Source organism: Pleurodeles waltl, chromosome 1_2 (genome assembly GCF_031143425.1).
Source record: "Pleurodeles waltl isolate 20211129_DDA chromosome 1_2, aPleWal1.hap1.20221129, whole genome shotgun sequence".
In the NCBI taxonomy this organism is placed as follows: domain Eukaryota; kingdom Metazoa; phylum Chordata; class Amphibia; order Caudata; family Salamandridae; genus Pleurodeles; species Pleurodeles waltl.
This window is the reverse complement of record NC_090437.1, coordinates 406,256,386-406,277,526: the sequence shown is the minus strand read 5'-3', so window position 1 is coordinate 406,277,526 and position 21,141 is coordinate 406,256,386. Positions and strand designations below refer to the sequence as shown.

At 44.3% G+C, this 21,141-nt stretch overlaps 1 protein-coding gene across 4 annotated transcripts in view; it reads left to right on the top strand.

The window, feature by feature from the left end:
• The window catches only part of LOC138300643 (programmed cell death 1 ligand 1-like), a 202,208-nt gene that overhangs the window by 168,992 nt on the left and 12,075 nt on the right, over nucleotides 1–21,141 (top strand). For 3 of the 4 annotated variants that reach the window (XM_069240284.1, XM_069240257.1, XM_069240266.1), the window contains 2 exons: nucleotides 3,415–3,528; nucleotides 3,978–6,851. In XM_069240284.1, coding sequence (XP_069096385.1) covers nucleotides 3,415–3,528; nucleotides 3,978–4,033 — 170 coding nt within the window. In that variant the 3' untranslated portion in view covers nucleotides 4,034–6,851. Of the gene's footprint in view, nucleotides 1–3,414; nucleotides 3,529–3,977; nucleotides 6,852–21,141 lie in introns of those variants that run through there. The other variant, XM_069240275.1, reaches the window with a different exon arrangement.

Sequence of the window (21,141 nt, the reverse complement as noted above, 5' to 3'; positions counted from 1 at the left end):
TCATGGACTAGAGCTGTGTGACATAGGTATGTTGACATTACATTTGAAAGAGCATTTTGACACGGTAATTGCTAATACACTATTTCGAAATCACAGACTGACTACAGATTGTTTTGTGCTTCAAGGGTGTTTTTTTTGAGTGCTCAATATTGGAGGGGGTTGTAAAATGGTGAGGGGTGATGGTGGAGCAATGTCCATGTCAGAGTCCAGTCTATTAGTCTCAAAGATGCATTGCCCAAATGGGCATAGGAAGTGGAGCTGGGGCAGTTTGAGGATGGACAGGGTGACAAAGTGGGACAGAAGGATGACATTCAGGGTGGTCTCATTTCTTGGCGGGGGTCTTGGCATCGTTCTCTGTCTTTTACTGGATCTCAGGGACTGGTTCTTCTTCTGCAGGGGGTGGGGTGCTGGTGTGGTAGTCCTGTGGTGGGGCGTCCTGTCCACTAGCGCCGGCAGAGGTGGTGGGCAGTTCATCGTCCAGGCTAGTGTCAGAGGCCCCTTGTTGTGCCACAGTGTCCCTCCTGGTGTTGAGTACTTCCTTCAGCACCCCTACGATGGTGCCCAGGGTGGAATTGATGGATCTGAGTTCCTCCCTGAAGCCCAAATACTGTTCCTCCTGCAGGCGCTAGGTCTCCTGAAACTTGGCCAGTACCGTTGCCATTGTCTCCTGGGAGTGGTGGTAGGCTCCCATGATGTTGGAGAGGGCCTCGTGGAGAGTGGGTTCCCTTGGCCTGTCCTCCCCATGTCGCACAGCAGCCCTCCCAGTTCCCCTGTTTCCCTGGGCCTCTGTCCCCTGAACTGTGTGCCCACTACCACTGCCCCCAGGTCCCTGTTGTTGTTGGGGTAGTGGGTTAGCCTGGGTTCCCTGTAGTGGTGGACACACTGCTGATTGAAGTGTCCTGGGGACAGAGGTATGGGCACGCTGGGTGGGTGCTGTGCTGGTGTTTCCAGAGGGGGGAAGCTATGTGGTGGCCTGTGACTGTGTGAGGGGAACCGACTGTCCCGATGTCCCCGATGGGCCGGGCTGGTCATCTAGATCCAGTTGGACAGAGCTGCTGTCATCACTGTGGGCCTCTTCTGTTGGTGGTGTGGACATGTGTGGACCCTCCTGTCCGCTGACGTTGGGTAGGGGTCCTGCAGGGGTATAAAAGGATGTTTATTACATCTGTGTGTGCTATGGTGTACAATAGGTGGGTGACCGTGTACCCCAGTGCTTGCATTCCTGTGTGGGACCTTGTGTGATGGTGGTTTAGGGGGGTGTATGGGTATGTGCAGTGGACATGCTAAAGTGATGGGTGTCCATGCTTTGTTGTTGCATGCAGGGCTTGGTGTTAGGAGGTGTGGTTTGTGATGTTGGGACATTTGTGAGGAGTTGGAGTGATGGGGTGAGGGTGGGGGTATGTGATAGCATGCAAGTAGGGTGGGGGATGTAATAGTTAAGAATTGACTTACCAGAGTCCATTCCTCCATCTACTCCTGCGAGGCCCTCAGGATGCAGAATCACCAAGACTTGCTCCTCCCATGTTGTTAGTTGTGGGGGAGGAGGTGGGGGTCCGCCGCCAGTCTGCTGAACCGCAAGGTGATGTCTTGAGACCACGGAACGCACCTTCCCCCGTAGATCATTCCACCTCTTCCTGATGTCATCCCTATTTCTTGGGTGTTGTCCCACTGCGTTGACCCTGTCCACTGTTCTTCGCCATAGCTCCATCTTCCTAGCTATGGAGGTGTGCTGCACCTGTGATCCGAATAGCTGTGGCTCTACCCAGACGATTTCCTCCACCATGACTCTGAGCTCCTCCTCAGAGAACCTGGGTTGTCATTGCCGTGCCATGGGGTGGTGTGGGTGATGTGTGGGGTGGTGTGTGTAGTGATAAGTGGGGCAATATTTAGTGGTGTGTTGTGTGAGGTGCGTGGAAGTTCTGTGGGTGATGGTATTGTGTGCCTGTGGATGCTTGGTAGTTGTTTGTGGTGTCTCTCTCTGGCCTTCTCTCTATAATTCTGGTCATAGGGATTTGTGGGTGATGTGGGTGCGTGTTTTATATTGTAATGGGTGTGTGGGAGTGGTGTGTGTATGTGTATCAGGTGTGTGTATTTCGACTTGTCCAATGTAGTAGTGTTTTGTAAATGTGTGTGAATTTTGAGCGCGGCGGTGTGTACCGCCAATGGAATACAGCGGTTGAAAGACTGCCACGTGGATTCGTGGGTCGTGATAGTGTGGGCGTATGTCTGTTGGCGTGATGGTGGAGGTTTTGTTTTCGCCCGTTTATCACTGACCTTTGGTGTGGCGGACTTGTGTGGGTGTCTGAATTTTGGCAGATTCCGAGCTGTGGGTCATGATAGCTGTGGCGGATTTCCACGGCCGCGGTGGTGTGTTGGCGGTCTTCTGCACGGCAGTAAGAGGCTTTTACCACCAATGTTGTAATGACTGCCTAAAACAGGTAAAATATCTTCTGTTCACTTTTGGAAAGAATAAAAGAATAACAGCTTTACATTTTCAACTACCACATCAACACGGCACCTACTCTTCTGAGTGAGTCAAAAAATATTTTCAAAAGAAATTGACAAGATGAGGACCACCATGTAGTCCCAGAATGCAATGCGCTCAGACCACAGGACCCTTCACAATCAGGTTGTATTCAGTAAACAACACCTGTCCTTTTAAGGAAGATTAATTAACTTTCCCCAAAGCCATCAGGACTACCTCCTCTTTTCAAAGGGCAAAGCCCCAAAAAACTCCAAATGAACTGACGAGTTCCAAAAAAATGAAAAAAACAACAGTTAACACATCGTTAACATACAAATGTCTGAATGATCTCTGCCGAAGGGGTCAGAGTTTCCCAAGAACCCTTTACAACACTCAAACAACATTACAAAGTGATTCCTGCTACAAGCTTGAGCTCAACAAAGAAATCTGAAAAAAAGTATGTTAAAAAATTCCCTCCTTATGCTATTGTGTTGTAGCACCCAGGATTGGACCGGCATATTTGGCAATCATGCAGTGCCTGATGGCCTGGTCTGACATATCAGTGTGTGGGCCAGTTTTTTTGCAGTTGTGGGGCGGTTTTATAACTAGCTCTGCCAGTTCTTACTGTTGATTTCCCTGATATTACCACTTTTGTAGCTATATGATTTGCTATATGATTTGGCAATGGGGGGCATTTTTATTTTGGTGCCCGGGTCTATCTTTTGTCCCAGTCCAGAGCCTTATGGACACTCCTCCCTAAACACACTGCACTTACCAGGCTATGAGAAAGGATCCTGTTAACGATTAACTATTTAATTCACTCCAATTGTCTGGTTTAACTTTGAGGGGAGTTTAGATTATTTGGAACTCAATATGAACAGAGACCTATTAGATATTTCCCACCTTCATTGACGTTTCTGACATCTCTTTTTCTCTTTGTTGCTGTTTAGATGAGATAGATCATACTTTATGGCCAAATAAAAGAGGCTATTATGGAGTGATACTAGCCGGAAGCCTCATCGTAACAATTATGCTGATAACAGTGGGATTAAGCCAGATCTATGGTAATGTATGAGCAATATCAATTTCTGCCATCTTGTTGATGTTTGAAGCATTTACCAGCAGGATGGTCCTCTTCTTTTTGTATACAAATCAAAAAGGCTAAATATAAATTATTAAGTATAGATTTAATAGTTTCTGATGGCTTCAAACCACTTCCAGTTTTTTCACATATGACATAGTCTTACACTAGAGCAGAGGTCTTCAAACTGGGGGGCAGGTCCCCCCAGGGTGGCCTCAAGAGATCCCAGGGGGGGCACCAGACACTGTCCAAAAGAAGCATTGCACAGATGTCATGCCTTTGTTTTAAGCAGAAGCTTGTTACTGCATTTTTAAAAAGCTAACAGTACTTAACTGCAATGTTTAAATTGGTCTAGACATATTAAAACATTGTCATCTTTATAAAACAATTGGGAAAAATTCTGAAGGCCCAATAATTTTTATTTTTCAACAGGGTGGTGCGGCATTAAAAAGTTTGGAGACCACTGCACCAAAGCAATAAAACGCTGAAAATCTGGATTAATTCAGAAACGTATTCTTTTCTGACTACACCTACGACTTTCATATATAAATAATAATTCTTTGGAGGCATGGCCATTATGACGTTACTGACGAGGTCACCTGCTACTGCAATGGATAAGGCTCTGCTCATGAACATTGCTAGTAAATATGGTAGAAATTGCTGAACCAGTAATGTTGTTACTTGCAGACGTTTCTGCCATGTATAATAATCAAAGGTGGGTCCTTCACATGGGTGTTAGGGTTCTGTATGACCATGTTTTCTACTGCCCATTATCTTCAGTAGACAGTGCAGTGACTCCAGCCATTCCAGCCCACTCAAGGCAAATATTAGACTTCTCCAAGATTCTGTAGATGAACGGTTGAAGAGAGAATGTCTCAGTCTCTTAAGCCATTGGGAATCCTACTACCAGTGGCTATACAGTCACTAGGGCCTGCAGCTCGCCCCTTCCCCCACAAGCAGTTGTCGACTAAAAATGAGGATGATGCAATCCAGAAGTCTGGAGAATTTCCTGCACTGATGGCCCTGTAGAACCAAAGGCTGCTGAGCTGGCATCACTGCTACCAAACAGGAGATCTCTTCTTGTGTAAATGAGTGTGATTGAGCATGTTTGATTGAGCTTGTGTTTGTGTGAGCATGTGTGAGTGTATGTGTGCATAAATGTGTGTAAGCGTGTATGAGTAAGCATGTGTAATGTATGTATGTTTGAGCAGGGGGCTCATTCATTTAATATAAGGGCTCATCAGAGCATGTTGTTGATATTCCAGATAACATGCTGACTATCCTAATAATAGGGGCCCATGAGTGACATATTTGTGGGAATTGTTAGTGTCATGCTGGCTATCCTTGACCGAATGGTCACTCATAAGTGACATATTGTAAGCAGTCTTGGGGATATCCTGGCACTCTTAGTATAAAGCTGGAGAAATCATTGCCACAAGATAGACATCCTTGGTATTTGATTATGGTGAACAGACATGAAAGGCAGTATCTGTCCATGCTTGTGAGTTCTGATGAAAGCCGGGTATTTGGAGACCAGAAATCTATTTACTTAAATTAAAATCTGGTATTCTGGGACAAAATACTGTTTTTTAAATTACAGACTTCTGCATGTGACACTTGAATTTATTTATTCCGAATGAAAATGTTGTATTTGAAGAGCATTTTGAGAAAGTGCCAAATCAATGTATCACACAAAAAGACTGTTTTTTCAAAAAAAGTTAAAACTCATATTAGATAGTAAATTCATGTTGAATTCAAAAGGCACTTTGCTGATTTTGGTTTCTTTGTACCAGAGGGCTCTTATGCTTATATTTGTTATTTCATAACTTGTGTGAAGGCTTTTCATCATCTACACTGATAAATGTTTTTGATGTAAACCATACTGATGTCTGAACCATCAGTATGTTAATTGGCGTGTCTTCTTCCATCTGATTCTGTGATCGTTATGTAACTGAGTAGTCGCTTTGTTCTATAAGCCCTGCTGTGTGTTGCCTGTGCTTTTGAGATATATATTTATAACTTTTGATTTGTTCATCCCTCCCTTTCTGTGTAGAATCTCAGTTATAAAATATGGCTAAGAATCTACTTGGAAAGGACTGGATAGAGATATAGGAAGTGAAGATAGATGCTAAAGTATTTTGAAAATGATAAGCAGTGTGACCTTGCATAAACAATTTTTCTTAACTGCCTGTAGACGTCATGTACCTTCAGCTATCTGGGTGTTCGGGCTTACCATCGTATTGAAGATGTCATAGCTGGTAATATCACTGATGTCGTGTAAGGGTTTAGTTTCTTTTTAGAAATGACTCCGTCTACCCACAATAGAAAGGGTACTCCTTCTGCGATTCGTCTAACTCTTTATCAACATTCATGTGATTCTTTGGAAAAAAAATTAAGGATCTTAGCATGATGTTATCATGTCAATACACTTGGGCCGGATGATCAAATAATTTTTGTAATTGCAAATGGCCTGATTTGTAGAATCAGGCCATTTAAGACAGCAAAAATACATACATTCAAACCTAAATTGCAATTCGGCAACACATCACCAAATCCCAGTTTGGCTTTGAAACCAAATACCAAATCGGTATTTGGAAGGGGTTTGTTTAGAGTGAAAATTTCAAATTGGAATGTTGTGTCTAAATGTTTTACCGGTTCCATAGTATATTTTACCACCTACTCAAAGGAGATGGTAATCCATTCACAAACAGGAATGGTCCTCAAGGAACCACTTCCCCTTATATGATGTTGAAAACATTGATATATTTTAAGAGTAGGCAGTGGTCTAGTAGACGCACTGGATTTATTTTCTCTTTGGTGAAAACTTTGATGGCCCTGAGACTTCAGAACAGGAGGCAAGCTCAGTCCAAGCCCTTAAACTCATGAGTCAAAACCCCACATTTTAGATGGCAAGGAGTGAATAAGCAGAATTGATAGACATGGAGAGTGAGCTGCACATGAGTGTAGGTAGTCATAGGTGCGGTGAGGCTGTGCTACCAAGGTACCTCAGCATGAGTGGGTTTGGTCGAGAGAGAGAAGACTCAAAGTATGGTTTCTGGATGAGTTGATGGGCAGGCATTGGGTTTCACCTGCAACCTATGTAATCAATGTTACAATGTTCCTCTTTTTTAATGTCACAATGCCCTACAGGTTTGTTTTAAAATTCTGAATCTTAATCAGAGGCAACTACTAAATGCAGACTAGCAAAATGTCAATTGCAATGTTACATATATTGTGTTTTTCTGTTTGCCTGCAGGCAGACAAAGAGTTATAGAATATAGATTTAAAAATAAATAATAAAAATATAACCGCCCTGTTCCTATGTCTCCCAGTGGTTTACTGCCAAGAATTGCCTTCTGGGAGACCACCTCCCTACAATCACATACAGCGTCAACCTAATAAATACATGCTCAAAAAAGTAAATTACCTTGCTAGAGCTAGCATTATAGACCTCATTCATGTCTGGGATTGTCTACTTTTACTGTGCATTGTTGTCAGTTGCCCAGCCCCTGCTACAGAGATAAGATTCTCAAGGTAAAATCTAACAACTTTTACCCCTGCTGCACTAATCTCACCTAGTGTATCTCTCATACTAAGGGGCAGATTTAATGAAAGTAACGCTGCACTGAGTGCAGCGTCACTTTCCCTGAGCCCCTTAGCACCCACCTACCGCCATCATTTAAAATACGGCGCACCATGGCACTGGGTAGGGGGCAATAGCGCCATTTCTCATTACGCTATTGATGTACTCTGCAGGAGTAGCTCCAAAATATTGGCGCTACTCCTGCAGAGTACATAGGGCCCCATTCTAAAGAATGGAAGCCCCCTTTTAGCGCCTGCTTTTGAGCAGGCATTAAAAGCGCTGTACAAAAATGGCACAAGGAAATCTATAGATTTCCTTACGCTATATTTCCGGCTCCCCTAAATGGCGCAGGCAAAATGTAGCGCAAAGGGTTACAGAGTGGTGCAATGCAGACGCACCCTTTAAAATACAACGTGGGGATTTCGGCCTTGTTGGGCCATATTAATGTAAAAAATAATTACGTTTATGTGGCGCAAGGTGGCACTCGGGCATTATAAATATGCCCCTAAATGTCCTTACTGTAAGGATGCCTAATGTTGTTATGCCGTAGCTCAGCCCCCTTTTTCTCCAGCCTGAGCAACACAATAGAAAGAGGAAATGCCCTACCATTAACAAAAATCGCTGAACCCTGGAAAGACAGGAAGAGAACATATATACCAGGATTATCAAGAAAAGAACACTGGCAAGAAATCATAAACAGTATGACGTTCACAGTGAACAGGCAGACATAGGATGCTTAGAACACAATCCACAAAGCATTTTGCACATCTAAGTTTAACTTAGGTGTTCAAAAAACTCTTTCTGAATGTGAAGTTCATATCCTGACCCACACAATCAAGAATGGTGGAATTTTACAATTGAAAGCTACTATTAAGTTTTTTATGGACAGGGGTGTGGGCATTCCTAGGTGGGTGCCCTATTGATATACATAAGCACCCACAATGCTGTAACGTTGGGTATTAACACTCCTCTTTTCATTTTTAAATAAGTCACATTTGCTCCTGTCATTTCTGCAGTGGAAATCAAGATGGAACATCTCCTTATTTAATATGCATTCAGAGAATAGGTATTGCCACAAGAAAAAAACACTGCCCATCGATAAAAATAGATTATATGTGTAAAATCATATTTCCTAAACATTAACAGATTTGGAATTTCCACCTGTTGCAAAATTTGCATAGATGGGTTTTACTCATTGATGTACTTCTGACAGTTTATCGATACTTTAGAAGTAATATGATACCTCTGGGGCCTTTTATTAGTCTCCTAGAATTGTGTTCTAAATGTATAAACAAACCCAGGTGAGAGGGAGTCCAAATTTCTGTAGTAGGGTAAAGTGAATTGGGCCCTTGGTCAGAGGGCAAATTATGATAGCTATTGACTATAGACCTAGGCTTCTGTTCTTTCTCAATTTATTTGGTTCTGGAGAAACTTTGCATGAAGACCAAGACTGAAACCAATCAATAGGGCCTACATTAATATATGTTCAAATATTATGTTGTTTAAGAATAGATTCAAGAGAAGTTTATTGAGACAGTTATGTCTATAAAACAAGAAATGTAAATATATACAATAAGATATAAACTACACCTCACACTTACACATTAATGTACACATTATTCAAAAATATTTACTAACAATATCTAAAAACAGGATAAGGCTATGGCTACATCTAAAAAATGCATCTAAAACCAAATGTCAACAGCCAACATCCACGATAAAGTGTTGCACTTTAAAACAACAACATTGTTTTTAACAACCATCCATAAATACAAAAATAACAAATAAAACATGTTTTAAAGTGCATTTGGTATTCATTACGCATGTATATTCCCATCATGCATTTGCATCCTTTGACAAAGTTCTGGCATAAACAAAAATGGGTCACAGCTTAATCCTAATTTTAAGAGTCTTGGATATAAATTTGGGTCTGAACGTCTATCTATAGCTCTATACAGAAATAAGTCGGCACTCTTCAGAGTTTTTAAGGTGAAATCAATTGAAGATATCTTTACTAAATAAATATTATCATAGTTTAAGGATATAGGGCCCGATTTAGATCTCAGCGAAGGGTTTACTCCATCGCAATTGTAACAGATATCCCATCTTCTGAAATCTAAATACCAATGATTTCTATGGTATTTAGATTTTGGTGGATGGGATATCCGTCACTATTGCGATGGAGTAACCCCTCCATCGAGCTATAAATCAGACCCATAATGAGTGCCAAAATATTTTGAACTATTTTAGTGGGTAAAGATTCCAATGAAGTGCTATACTCTACATGTTTATTTTCATACAAATGTATCTACTTCTCTGAGGATAGAGCCCATAGTCTCTCACTACTCTGCGGCTTTTTATAACATAAATAGAGTATGTTATTTATTTTTTGTTAAGATGACAATTTATCAAAGAACAATAGTATTCTTAAACCAACCGGCTCAACCCAAGAAATAAAATGTAATTCTTGTTTAATTTATTGAACCATTACCTCTTTAGTTACATTTAGGCCCGTATTTATACTTTTTTAGCGCCGCATTTGTGCCACTTTTTGATGCAAAATGGCGTAAACTTAAAAAATACACTTGTATTTTGCAAGTGTGCGATGCTTTTGTGTCAAAAAACGACGCAAATGTGGTGCTAAAAAAGTAGTCCAGAGTGTTGTCTGCCCTGCTGAAACACATGCAGAGCTCCATCGTTTTCCCTGAGGTGGGGGATTTGCCTACAGTGAAGGGTGATTTCTATGCCCTTGGACATATCCCCAACATCATTGGTGCCATTGATGGGACACATGTTGCTTTGGTCCCCCCCAGCAGGAGTGAACAGGTGTACAGGAACAGGAAAAGTTATCATTCAATGAATGTACAGATGGTCTGTTTGGCAGACCAGTACATCTCCCATGTTAATGCCAAGTTCCCTGGGTCAGTGCATGACGCCTACATCCTGTGGAATAGCAGCATCCCGTATGTGATGGGCCAACTCCAGAGGCACCGGGTGTGGCTATTAGGGGACTCTGGTTACCCCAACCTGTCCTGGCTACTGACCCCAGTGAGGAATCCCAGGACCAGGGCAGAGGAACGCTACAATGAGGCCCATGGGCGGACTAGGAGGGTGATCGAACGCACCTTTGGCCTCCTGAAGGCCAGGTTCAGGTGCCTCCATATGACAGGTGGATCCCTAATGTACTCACCAAAGAAGGTGTGCCAGATCATCGTGGCCTGCTGTATGCTTCACAACTTGGCTTTGCGCCGCCAGGTGCATTTTCTGCAGGAGGATGGTCCAGATGGTGGTGTTGTAGCAGCTGTGGAGCCTGTGGAGAGTGAAGAAGAGGAAGCCGAAGAGGACGACATAGACAACAGGAACACAGTAATAGAGCAATATTTTCAGTGACACACAGGTAAGAGTACACACCAGCATATTACATTTACTTAAAGACTCCTACCTCTCTACTGTCTGACTTTTTCCCCCAGTGTATGGTAACTGTGTTGTGACTTTCCCTTCCGTTTTCAGAGCTGTGGGCCCCACTGCGTGACATCTGCTTTGTTTCCCCATGGACTACAGCTGTGTGACAGCGGTTTGTTGGCATCACAATGTGATTAACTATTTTGGCACTGTCATGTCTAATACATTTGTTAAAATCACAGACAGACTCCAGATTGTTTATGTGCAATAAGTGTGTTTATTCAAGTGCTCTAATTTGGATGGGTGATTGCAAATCGGTGAGGGGTGATGGTGGAGGATTGTCCATGACAGAGTCCAGACTATCAGTATCACAGGTGCATTGTCCAAATGCCTGTGGGAAGTGGAGCAGGGGCAGTTTAAGGTTGGACAGGGTGACAATGTGGGACAGTGGGATGACAATCAGGGCGGTATCCTTTGCTGGCGGGGGTCTTGACATGTTACTCTGTCTTCTTCCTGGATCTCAGGGCCCGCTTGCGGGGTGGTTCTCCTGCAGGGGGTGGGGTTCTGGTGGGCTGTTGGTCTTGTGTCGGGCCTCCTGTCCACTAGCGCCGGCGGAGGTGGTAGTCAGTTCTTGGTCCATGCTAGTGTCAGGGGCCCTTTGAGGTGCCACAGTGGTCCGCAATGTGGTGATTAACTCATTCAGGGCCACTACGATGGTACCCATGCGGAACTGATCTTTCTTAGTTCCTCCCTGAACCCCATATACTGTTGCTCCTGCCGAAGCTGGATTTCCTGAAACCTGGCCAGGACTGTCGCCATCGTCTCCTGGGAACGGTGGTATGCTCCCATGATGGAGGAGAGGGCCTAGTGGAGAGTGGGTTCCCTTGGCCTGTCCCCCCCCTGTCGCACAGCAGCCCTCCCAGTTCCCCTGTTTCCCTGGGCCTCCGTCCCCTGGACCGTGTGCCCACTTCCACTGCCCCTAGGTCCCTGTTGTTGTTGGGGTGGTGGGTTAGCCTGGGTTCCCTGTAGTGGTGGACACACCACTGATTGACGTGTCCTGGGGACAGAGGTATGGGCCCTCTGGGTGGGTGCTGTGCTGGTGTTCCCAGAGGGGGGAAGGTCTGCTGTGAACTGTGCCTGTCTGAGGGGAACCGACTGTCCCGAGGTCCCCGATGGACCGGGCTGGTCATCTAGATCCAGGGAGACAGAGCTGCTGTCATCACTGTGGGCTTCTTCTGGGGGTGGAGTGGACATTTGTGGACCCTCCTGCGCGGTGACCTGGCGTTCGGGTCCTGCAGGGGTATAAAAGTATGGTTATTGCTTCTGTGTGTGCCAATGGTGTGCAATGGGTGGGTGCCCGTGTACCCCAGTGCTGGCATTCCTTTGTGGGGGCTGTTGTGACGGTGTTTTGGGGGGGGTGATGGGTATGTGCATTGGGCATGCTTTGGTGATGGGTGTCCATGCTTTAGGGCCGCATGCAGGGCCAAGTTTTGGGATGGGTGGGTTGTGATGGTGAGACATTTGCAAAGGTAGTTGTGATGGGGGTGAGGGTGAGGGTGGGGGTATGAGTTGGCATGCAGGTGGGGTGGGGGGATGAAGTAGTGAAGATGAGACTTACCAGAGTCCATTCCTCCACCGACTCCTGCGAGGCCCTCATGATGCAGGATGTTCAAGACTTGCTCCTCCCATGTTGTAAATTCTGGGGGAGGAGGTGGGGGTCCGCCGCCAGTCCGCTGTACCGCGATGTTGTGCCTGGATACCATGGAACGCACCTTCCCCCGTAGGTCATTCCACCGCTTCCTGATGTCGTCCCTATTTCTTGGGTGCTGTCCCACAGCGTTGACCCTGTCGACTATTCTGCTCCATAGCTCCATCTTCCTGGCAATGGTGGTGTGCTGCACCTGTGTCCCGAACAGCTGGGGCTCTACTCGTACGATTTCCTCCACCATGACCCTGAGTTCATCATCTGAGAACCTGGGGTGTCTTTGAGGTGCCATGGGGTGGTGTGGATGATGTGTGGGGTGGAGTGTGTAGTGATAGGTGGGGTGCTATTTAGTGGTGTGTTGTGTGAGGTGCGTGGAAGTTCTGTGGGTATTGGTATTGTGTACCTGTGGATGCTTGGTAGTTGACTGTAGTGTCTCTCTCTGGCCTTCTCTCAGAATTTCTGGTCGTAGGGGTTTGTGGGTGATGTGGGTGTGTGTTTTATATTGTATTGGGTGTGTGGGAGTGGTGTGTGTATGTGTATCAGGTGTGTGTATTTCGAATTGGCCAATGTGGTAGTGTTTTGTACGAGTATGTGTATTTCGACCGCAGCAGTGTGTACCGCCAATAGAATACCGCAGTTGAAAGACCGCCGCATGGATTCGTGGGTCGTAATGGCATGGGCGTATTTCTGTTGGCGAGACGGTGGAGGTTTGGTCATCGCCAGTTTATCGCTGACCTTTGGTGTGGCGGACTTTTGTGGATGTCGGTATTTTGGCCGTTTGCCTGTTGTGGGTCAGAATGACCGTGGCGGTTTACCGCGACGCCGGCGGCGTTATGGCGGTCTTCTGTCTGGCGGTAAGCACCTTTTACCGCCGAGGTCGTAATGACCACCATAGTCTCTTTATTATAGGGCTTCAAAATTACCTGTTTGAAAAAGAGCAAACCAAAATATTTATAAGAATTTACTTCTTTATTTCTTTCATTACATAAATACCATTTATATTTAGCCTGCTTCTTACTAAATATCTTTTTTTTTAAATATGTATTCCTAAAAGACAATTTGATGCAACAACATCAAATTGTCTTTGCAAACTCATTGCAGTGTAATCAGTAGTATTATATCATCAGCCTAAAGAAAGAAGGAATTGCGCATGCACATATTTTGGAGGAGTATGAATTAATTTCTTTAAGGACAGACAGAATTCTGCTTTATAAAGACTAAATGGAGATGGTGAAAGTGCACAACTTTGATGTAGGCCATTTGAGATTCTGATTCTATTCAAAATGCATCCAAATAGATTTAGCTCAATCTGTCCCCAATTAGAAGTAAGCAGACGTTAATTTTAAGATAGCAGACAAGGAAGTATTCCTCACCAATCCAATTTCCTTCAAAGGAGGGCTGTATCCACTATCAAAAGCAGTTTGAAAGTCAATAAAACATTAGCATAGTTTCAGATTTGGCTCCTTAGATGTCCAGACTAAAGCCTAGAAGGAAAAACAGTGATCTAATGTAGAGTGTCCTCTCCAAAAGCCACCCTGTTCCAAGGGTATAAGATTATCATCAGTGATCCACTCCTCCAAATGTAATAATTGTATTTTATAAACATTTCTAAATGGCATCTGTCAAGCTAATCAATATATAATTGCATGGAGAGCTTCCACTCCCTTTTAGTATATAGGTTAAATTATAGCCTCCCCATCCAGGATAGAAGGTTTTAATCTACCTCTACTGTCTATTGAAAAAGAAGAGTTAGGAATTTCACCCACCATTCAATGTTGTTTTTAACCACTAGTAAATTATCTTGATCAGCAACTTTGCTTATTTTAAGCAACTAGATAGTCTCTTTGATTTTGGTGCATGAACAGATTTGATAATGACCAGATGCTATGTGTTTAATTAGTGTGCAGTGTCCCAAACATATAGGTGGGTTTTCTTGTTTTCTTCCAAGATTGTATAGAGTAATGAAGAAATTACGGTAGCCATTTTCCTCCATTTACTATTATAATACATTATCTTTTTTTCTATTGTGAGTCTATTATGAGTCTTTTATATTCCATTTTTAATCATTTTTGGTCAATATCAATAAAATGGAATTGAACCTGTCTATAGAAATGTTGTATTTTGCAAGATTTACCTTCTAACTTTTAACAGGACAGGTCAAACTAATTGCCTCAATCAACACCAACATTCATGTTTCTGCCATCAAGGTCTCTATAACAAACAATCTGGAGACTTGCAGCAACATTGTCAAATAACGGTGTATACCATATCAGCTTATTATTAATTTGGCTTTGATCACCATATATACAACAAGAAATGTGACACTCCTGAAATATTTGAATATGTGAACTATCCAACCTTGCAGTCAGTCGCAATATATATATATATATATAAAAAACCACTACAGTTCGGCGTTCACTTTCTGCACCAAACCGTCAACGGTGCCAGTCTATTGACGCGCACCACTGCGTCCTAAATCCAACACTTTACCCTCGTTTAGCAGAAAGACAGCACTCCACGAGCATAAAAGGCTTAAGTATTTATTCACCAACAGGAACGCGTTTCGGCGTTGCTGCCTTCATCAACCTGGAAATTCGCCATTTTGGCTACACTTAAATGTCATCTGATCGCGATACACATTACCAAAACACAATGAAATTAAACCAAATTTCCAACATTATGATTTTTGCATTTGCAATATATCTTCCCATCATTACACATTTAATCAATTAGCAATTCCCAAAAATTACTTTCATTTGAATGCCTTACTTAAATTCATCTCCCTAACGATGTCAATAGGTTGCACAATAAACATAAATTATCTACTGGGATATCATTATTTCAAATTATTTTCGAAGAACTAAAAAAACTATTCAACATCTCATTGATGATCCTGCCAAGAGACCTTGAATCATATTGCATATATTTACACCTAACTGTTACAATCATGTAATTTTTACTAACGATGACGATAGGTTACAAATCGATCGCTAGGACTACAGTAGAGAAAATATCCGAGCTTGCGTGTTATCGTCATATTTGAGTCAGATTTGGCTGCCTTAATGAAAGATTTTTCGTCTGGAGATTCAAGGGTTCAATGCCTATTCAGACAGCCCATTCCATTTTTTGATAACTATCTGCATACAATTTTTCTACACATGTACACAGACTGGTAGGAAAGTTTGTAATGGGGGCATTATGTGGCTCAAGTAAGTCATTTAGTGCATCTTCCATTTCAGCTGATATCATCTTCATATTAACATTTTCCACCGTTACTAAAAGAGCCTCAGGTTAAACATACTTAATTCGATTTACAATGGAGCCTACCTCTTTAATTATTTTAAGAATTGATGATGTCTTATCCTTATGTCTGTATAGGTTATCCAAGATCAAAGTTTCCTTTTCATCTTTGTCTTGGCTCAAATGTACTACGCTTACCTGAATCCATTGACTATTAACATTAATGATAACAGCATCCTTTGCAATTTTTGTAGAAACTAAGGGCTATACACCTCACAGGGGTCTCCCATCACCTACCTGGCAATCATTTACACAAAGTGCAATACATCCAGTTTCTCCCAGAGCCACGTTTCCTTGAGCATTAAGATATGGAACTGCTTGAACATTAAACTCATATCCCATTCCTTGTTTATAGCAAGTACATTCCAACTCACCACCTTAAGGTTGCATAAGAGCTCCTCATTCTAATCAACATTAATAAAAGGTGAAGGAAAAGGGCAAACAACTTAATCAGAAAAAATAGCATAACAGTCTTGCTCAAGGTTTTTATATGGTAATCCCATTCACTCTCATTCAGCTTCATTGTTTATAGTATGGATTCATTAAACAACAGAATTGTCCGATTAATAACCCTGCATATTTTATTAATAGCTGACTTTGACTCTATTTGCAATTGTTATTATGTAGTATGATCTCAGATTTGGGTTTTATTTTTACAAGTACATAATAGAATCAGATGCTTTTATATTCATGTTTTTTATAAGTGGAAAGATTTTTTTTATTAATTTGCTTCATTTTGTGGATTCAACAAACTCTTCTGTTTTAATATCTTCTGAGTTTAAATTGGCTATCTCAGAAATTTGTTTTAATAATGAGAAGTTCAATAGGTGGAGTTATTTAGCTTTTCTTCCTATTTCAACAGTCATAAAATTCTAATTCCAGATCTCTATTATGCTCCATATTATCTTCCATTAAATTGGAGATAAGGTCCATTGACTGGATTCTATTTTGTTGGGATTTTTATATATATTAGCCACTCTAATCACAATGTTTCTTTTCTTTTTCCCAATATTTATTTCAGTCTGATTGCTACTATCCTTCTTATTCATTTGATTTCCAGAAGGAGATCTTAACTTTCCAATCAAAGGCAAGATTACATCCTCATATTCTTTCTTCATTATATGATCTGAATCAGTAGCTGGGGTCTTTCACATATTTGTGAGTCATTTGTCCTGTTTTAGTTTTATGAAAGAGCATCTTCATTTTTTCTTGGCTCTATATAAAAAAGTATTTAATTAGGTGAAAAGTTTAAAGATTTACAGTTTTGCAGTTTCTCTCTAACCAACATTGGTTGCCTCTGCATATATAGAGACAAAACAGCATGATCTGCATTATTTACGTCATTTACATTGAGTCAAAGTTTTTGATTTAACATTGTTCACTTATTTCCCACACATGTAACTCTTTAGACGTGGTTGTTTCAACTACATCCTCGTTTAACTGTACTTGGGATGGGGCAATGTGGCTCATATTTGAATAGGCAAACAACTATTGACTTATTACAGTTCTATTGATATACCCTTTAATAAACTTGAATGACTTTGCTGGTTCTACTTGACAACAATTAGAACTTTCGAAATTCCAATGAGGAAGAGAAGGAACCCATATAAATATATGAATATTTCCAGGAGTAAAGTCTGTCTCCTGCCACATTCACAGCTCTCTCAACTGTAAAGCCTGAGACTGATCGCAAACAAAAATTGAGAATTGATCTGTCACTACATGCAATTCTCAAGACTCAGTGTAATATAGAGGCAATGCTAACTGACGGAAGAGAACAAGCAAGGACTCTTTTGCTTTAGAGATAATAGAAAATATTCATTGGAGTAGTTAATTACTATTTCATGTTGTTGATTCCAATATTATCAACATTAGTATATTTAGTTTATCTGTTCCCTAACCAAAATCTTTAGGGGTCTTATCCTCTGTACATACATTTTTATCACCCATTTATAGATGATCATATGTTTTAAGATGTTGGTTTACAAACTTTTTAAGAGACTTTGCTCGGGTTTGTACCCTTCGTCAAATTTTCTGTACACCTTTATTAGCTTTTTCTATTCCTTAAACTAAATGTGCTTTACGATGTTAGTTGAGGAGAGTAAGTTACTTGTCTCTGCATTGTACTTTACCACACTTAATCAAACTATTTCAAGAATTATATATATGATGCTCGAGTGTCTAAGTCCAACTAAACCCAATAAGCACCATTATTTTGCTACATTGCTAATCTTGCACATATAAAAGGGTTATAGCTTATCTTTTTCATGTAAATACAGCTACACAGATGACTAGAAGACAAGAGAGCCACTGCCACCAACCACTATGGGGGTCATTACAACCCTGGTGGACGGTGTTAAAGCGGCGGTAAGACCGCCAACAGGCCGGCGGTAAAAAAATGGGAATTATGACCGTGGCGGAAACCGCCAACAAAGACAGCCACTTTAACACTCTGACCGCCACGGCGGTACTGACAAACAGCTTGGCGGTCACTGCCAACAGACAGGCGGGAGACAATGTACCGCCCACAGTATCACAACCTACCAATCCGCCACCTTTTCCGGGGCGGATTCACAGCGGATAAAAACACGGCAGAAACAGCCATTTCAAAGGGAAAACGCCTACCTCTACACACTCCACGAGGAAGGAGGGCACCATGGAGCCGGAACTCCAAATTCTCCCTGCGATAGTCTTCCTGCTCCTATACGACGATCATCAATGCCGGCGGCGAAGACAACGGTGAGTACTGCACCTACGACATAGGGGAGGGGGAGGCAAAAGCACAGGGACACACACACGCAACACCCCCACCCCGACCCTCACCCACTACAACACACACACCAATGCATATCCAAACATTACAGTAACAACCCCTAACCCCCCCGGAAGAATGCAAAGACAAAAGGAAATGAGTTCAACCATTGTAATATATCAAAATACAGTAACCAAATATATACAGATAAATATACACATTCAACAAAATATACATCACGATTAGTAGAGCAGGTAATGCACCATTCATTGTCCGTGGACCACAGGGCCCAAAATGCATGGGCGTGGCCCACACAAGATACCTGATCAAAACGGAGAGATCACTGCCGGGGCATCAGATAGAAATACAACAGGCACCTCAGGGGGAAGGGAAGGGGGGCACCTCAGCCGGATGAGTACACCACGCCAGATCCACGAGGGAGCTCCATGCCCGTTGATGTATCCTGGGGAGTGCAAAGCCACAGTCTCTCAAGTCTCTACAGTGGGTGGGTTGCCCACTGTACCATCCTGGGGAGTGCAAAGCCACAGTCTCTCAAATCCCTACAGTGGGTGGTTTGCCCACTGTACCATCCTGGGGAGTGCAAAGCCACAGTCTCTCAAATCTCTACAGTGGGTGGTTTGCCCACTGTACCATCCTGGGGAGTGCAAAGCCACAGTCTCTCAAGTCTCTACAGTGGGTGGTTTGCCCACTGTACCATCCTGGGGAGTGCAAAGCCACAGTCTATCAAGTCTCTACAGTGGGTGGGTTGCCCACTGTATCATCCTGGGGAGTGCAAAGCCACAGTCTCTCAAGTCTCTGCAGTGGGTGGTTTGCCCACTGTACCATCCTGGGGAGTGCAAAGCCACAGTCTCTCAAGTGGATAACAGTCTCCACTGGTTCTGGAGGGGGACTGGTGCCCAGAGTGCTTCATCCTGTGAAGGACAGATGGAGTGGATGCATGTCTCCACTGGTTCTGGAGGGGGACTGGTGCCCAGACTGCTTCATCCTGTGAAGGACAGATGGAGTGGATGCATGTCTCCACTGGTTCTGGAGGGGGACTGGTGCCCAGAGTGCATCACTCACCCCGTGACGGTCCCAGTTGCGTCACTGCCCCTGCCGCCCATGGACTAGCGGTGCTTACCATGGCAGTCTTTGCCCTGTTCAGCGGTGCTTGAGTTTGCAGTTTCTGACCTGTTCAGTGGTGCTTGCCCTGTTCAGCGGTGCTTGCCCTGTTCAGAGGTGATTGCCATGGCGGTCTTTGCCCTGTTCAGCGGTGCTTGAGTTTGCAGTTTCTGACCTGTTCAATGGTGCTTGCCCTGTTCAGAGGTGCTTGCCATGGCGGTCTTTGCCCTGTTCAGCGGTGCTTGAGTTTACAGTTTCTGACCTGTTCAGCCGTGCTTGCCCTGTTCAGCGGTGCTTGCCATGGCGGTCCTTCATTGCCCAGCTGGACTGGGGCTGGCGGTCCTTCATTGGGCAGCTGGGCTGTGGCTGCCGTGGCCCTCCTGGGCAGCTGGGCTGTGGCTGGCGGTGGCCTCCTGGGCACTGACTCTGGTGGTGGCCTCCTGGCCTGTGATGATTGGGCTGCCCTCCTGGGCACAGACTCTGGCGGTGGCCTCCTGGCCAGTGACGATTGGGCTGCCCTCCTGGGCACTGACTCTGACGGTGGCCTCCTGGCCAGTGACGATCGGGCTACACTCCTGGGCACAGACTCTGGCGGTGGCCTCCTGGCCAGTGACGATCGGGCTGCCCTCCTGGGCACTGACTCTGGCGGTGGCCTCCTGGCCAGTGACGATCGAGCTGCCCTTCTGGCACTGACTCTGGCGGTGGCCTCCTGGCCAGTGACGATCGGGCTGCCCTCCTGGGCACACACTCTGGCGGTGGCCTCCTGGCCAGTGACGATTTGGCTGCCAGTGGCCTCCTGGGCAGCGGGGATGTTGGTGGTCTTCTCCGCCGTGCTGCTCCTCCTAGAGTTTGGAGATTTCTTCTGCCGCTTCCCCACCTTGGGAGGAGATACAGCTGAGTCGACACTCCCCCCGGGACCCTTGTGAGCGGCTTTGCTGGCTGGAGTCTTCACCCTCTCCCGCCGGGCACTGTCCAACTTCTGGTGCTTCACAGGGGGGGGGGACTGGCTGTGCTGTGGCTCCGTGTCACACTGGCTGTTCTGGTGGCCGGTGCACTCCACATACCTGTAACAACAGGCACCACTGGTCCCAGAGATTTTTTAGCTGAGGTGCTAGTACGGGACCTATGATTTGGAGGGGGGGTTGGGAAAGAGGTCAAGCTTGGTCAGGAAAAGTTTCTTAGGAACACTGGGACGGGTAGGTGGAGGGGGTTTGGGAGTGGAGGAAGAGGTAGTGGTTGTAGGAGGTGTACTTTTGGTGACTTTGGATGAAGGTGCATGCGCTGGAAGCTGTCGTGAGGTGGATGGCTGTTGGGTGGGTGTGTGCCTGCGTTTGTGTTTCTTGGGTGGGGGCATCACAGACACACTGGGAGAGGACACAGGGGACGTGTAAATGGGAGTGGGGTGGTGAGTGCACGTGAGCGTGGTGTGGTGGTGGGTGTGCTGGTGCGGGACGTAGTGGCTGTAGTGGTAGTGCATGCAGGTGAGAGTGTAGACAACACTGGGAGGGAGGAGGGAGATGAGGAGGAGGGGGACACAGTGGAGGCAGTGGATGTTGGAGTGTCTGCATGTGTGTGATGCTTGCGTGAGTGCCTGTGGGATGTGTGGTGCTTATGTTTGCCTGAGCTTCCCTTGTGTGTTGAGGTGTGTGCATGCTGGTCTGATGGTGTGCTTGGGATAGGCTGGGGTACAGGGGATTGGGCCTGGGTGGAGGAAGTTGGAGGGGGGAGGCTA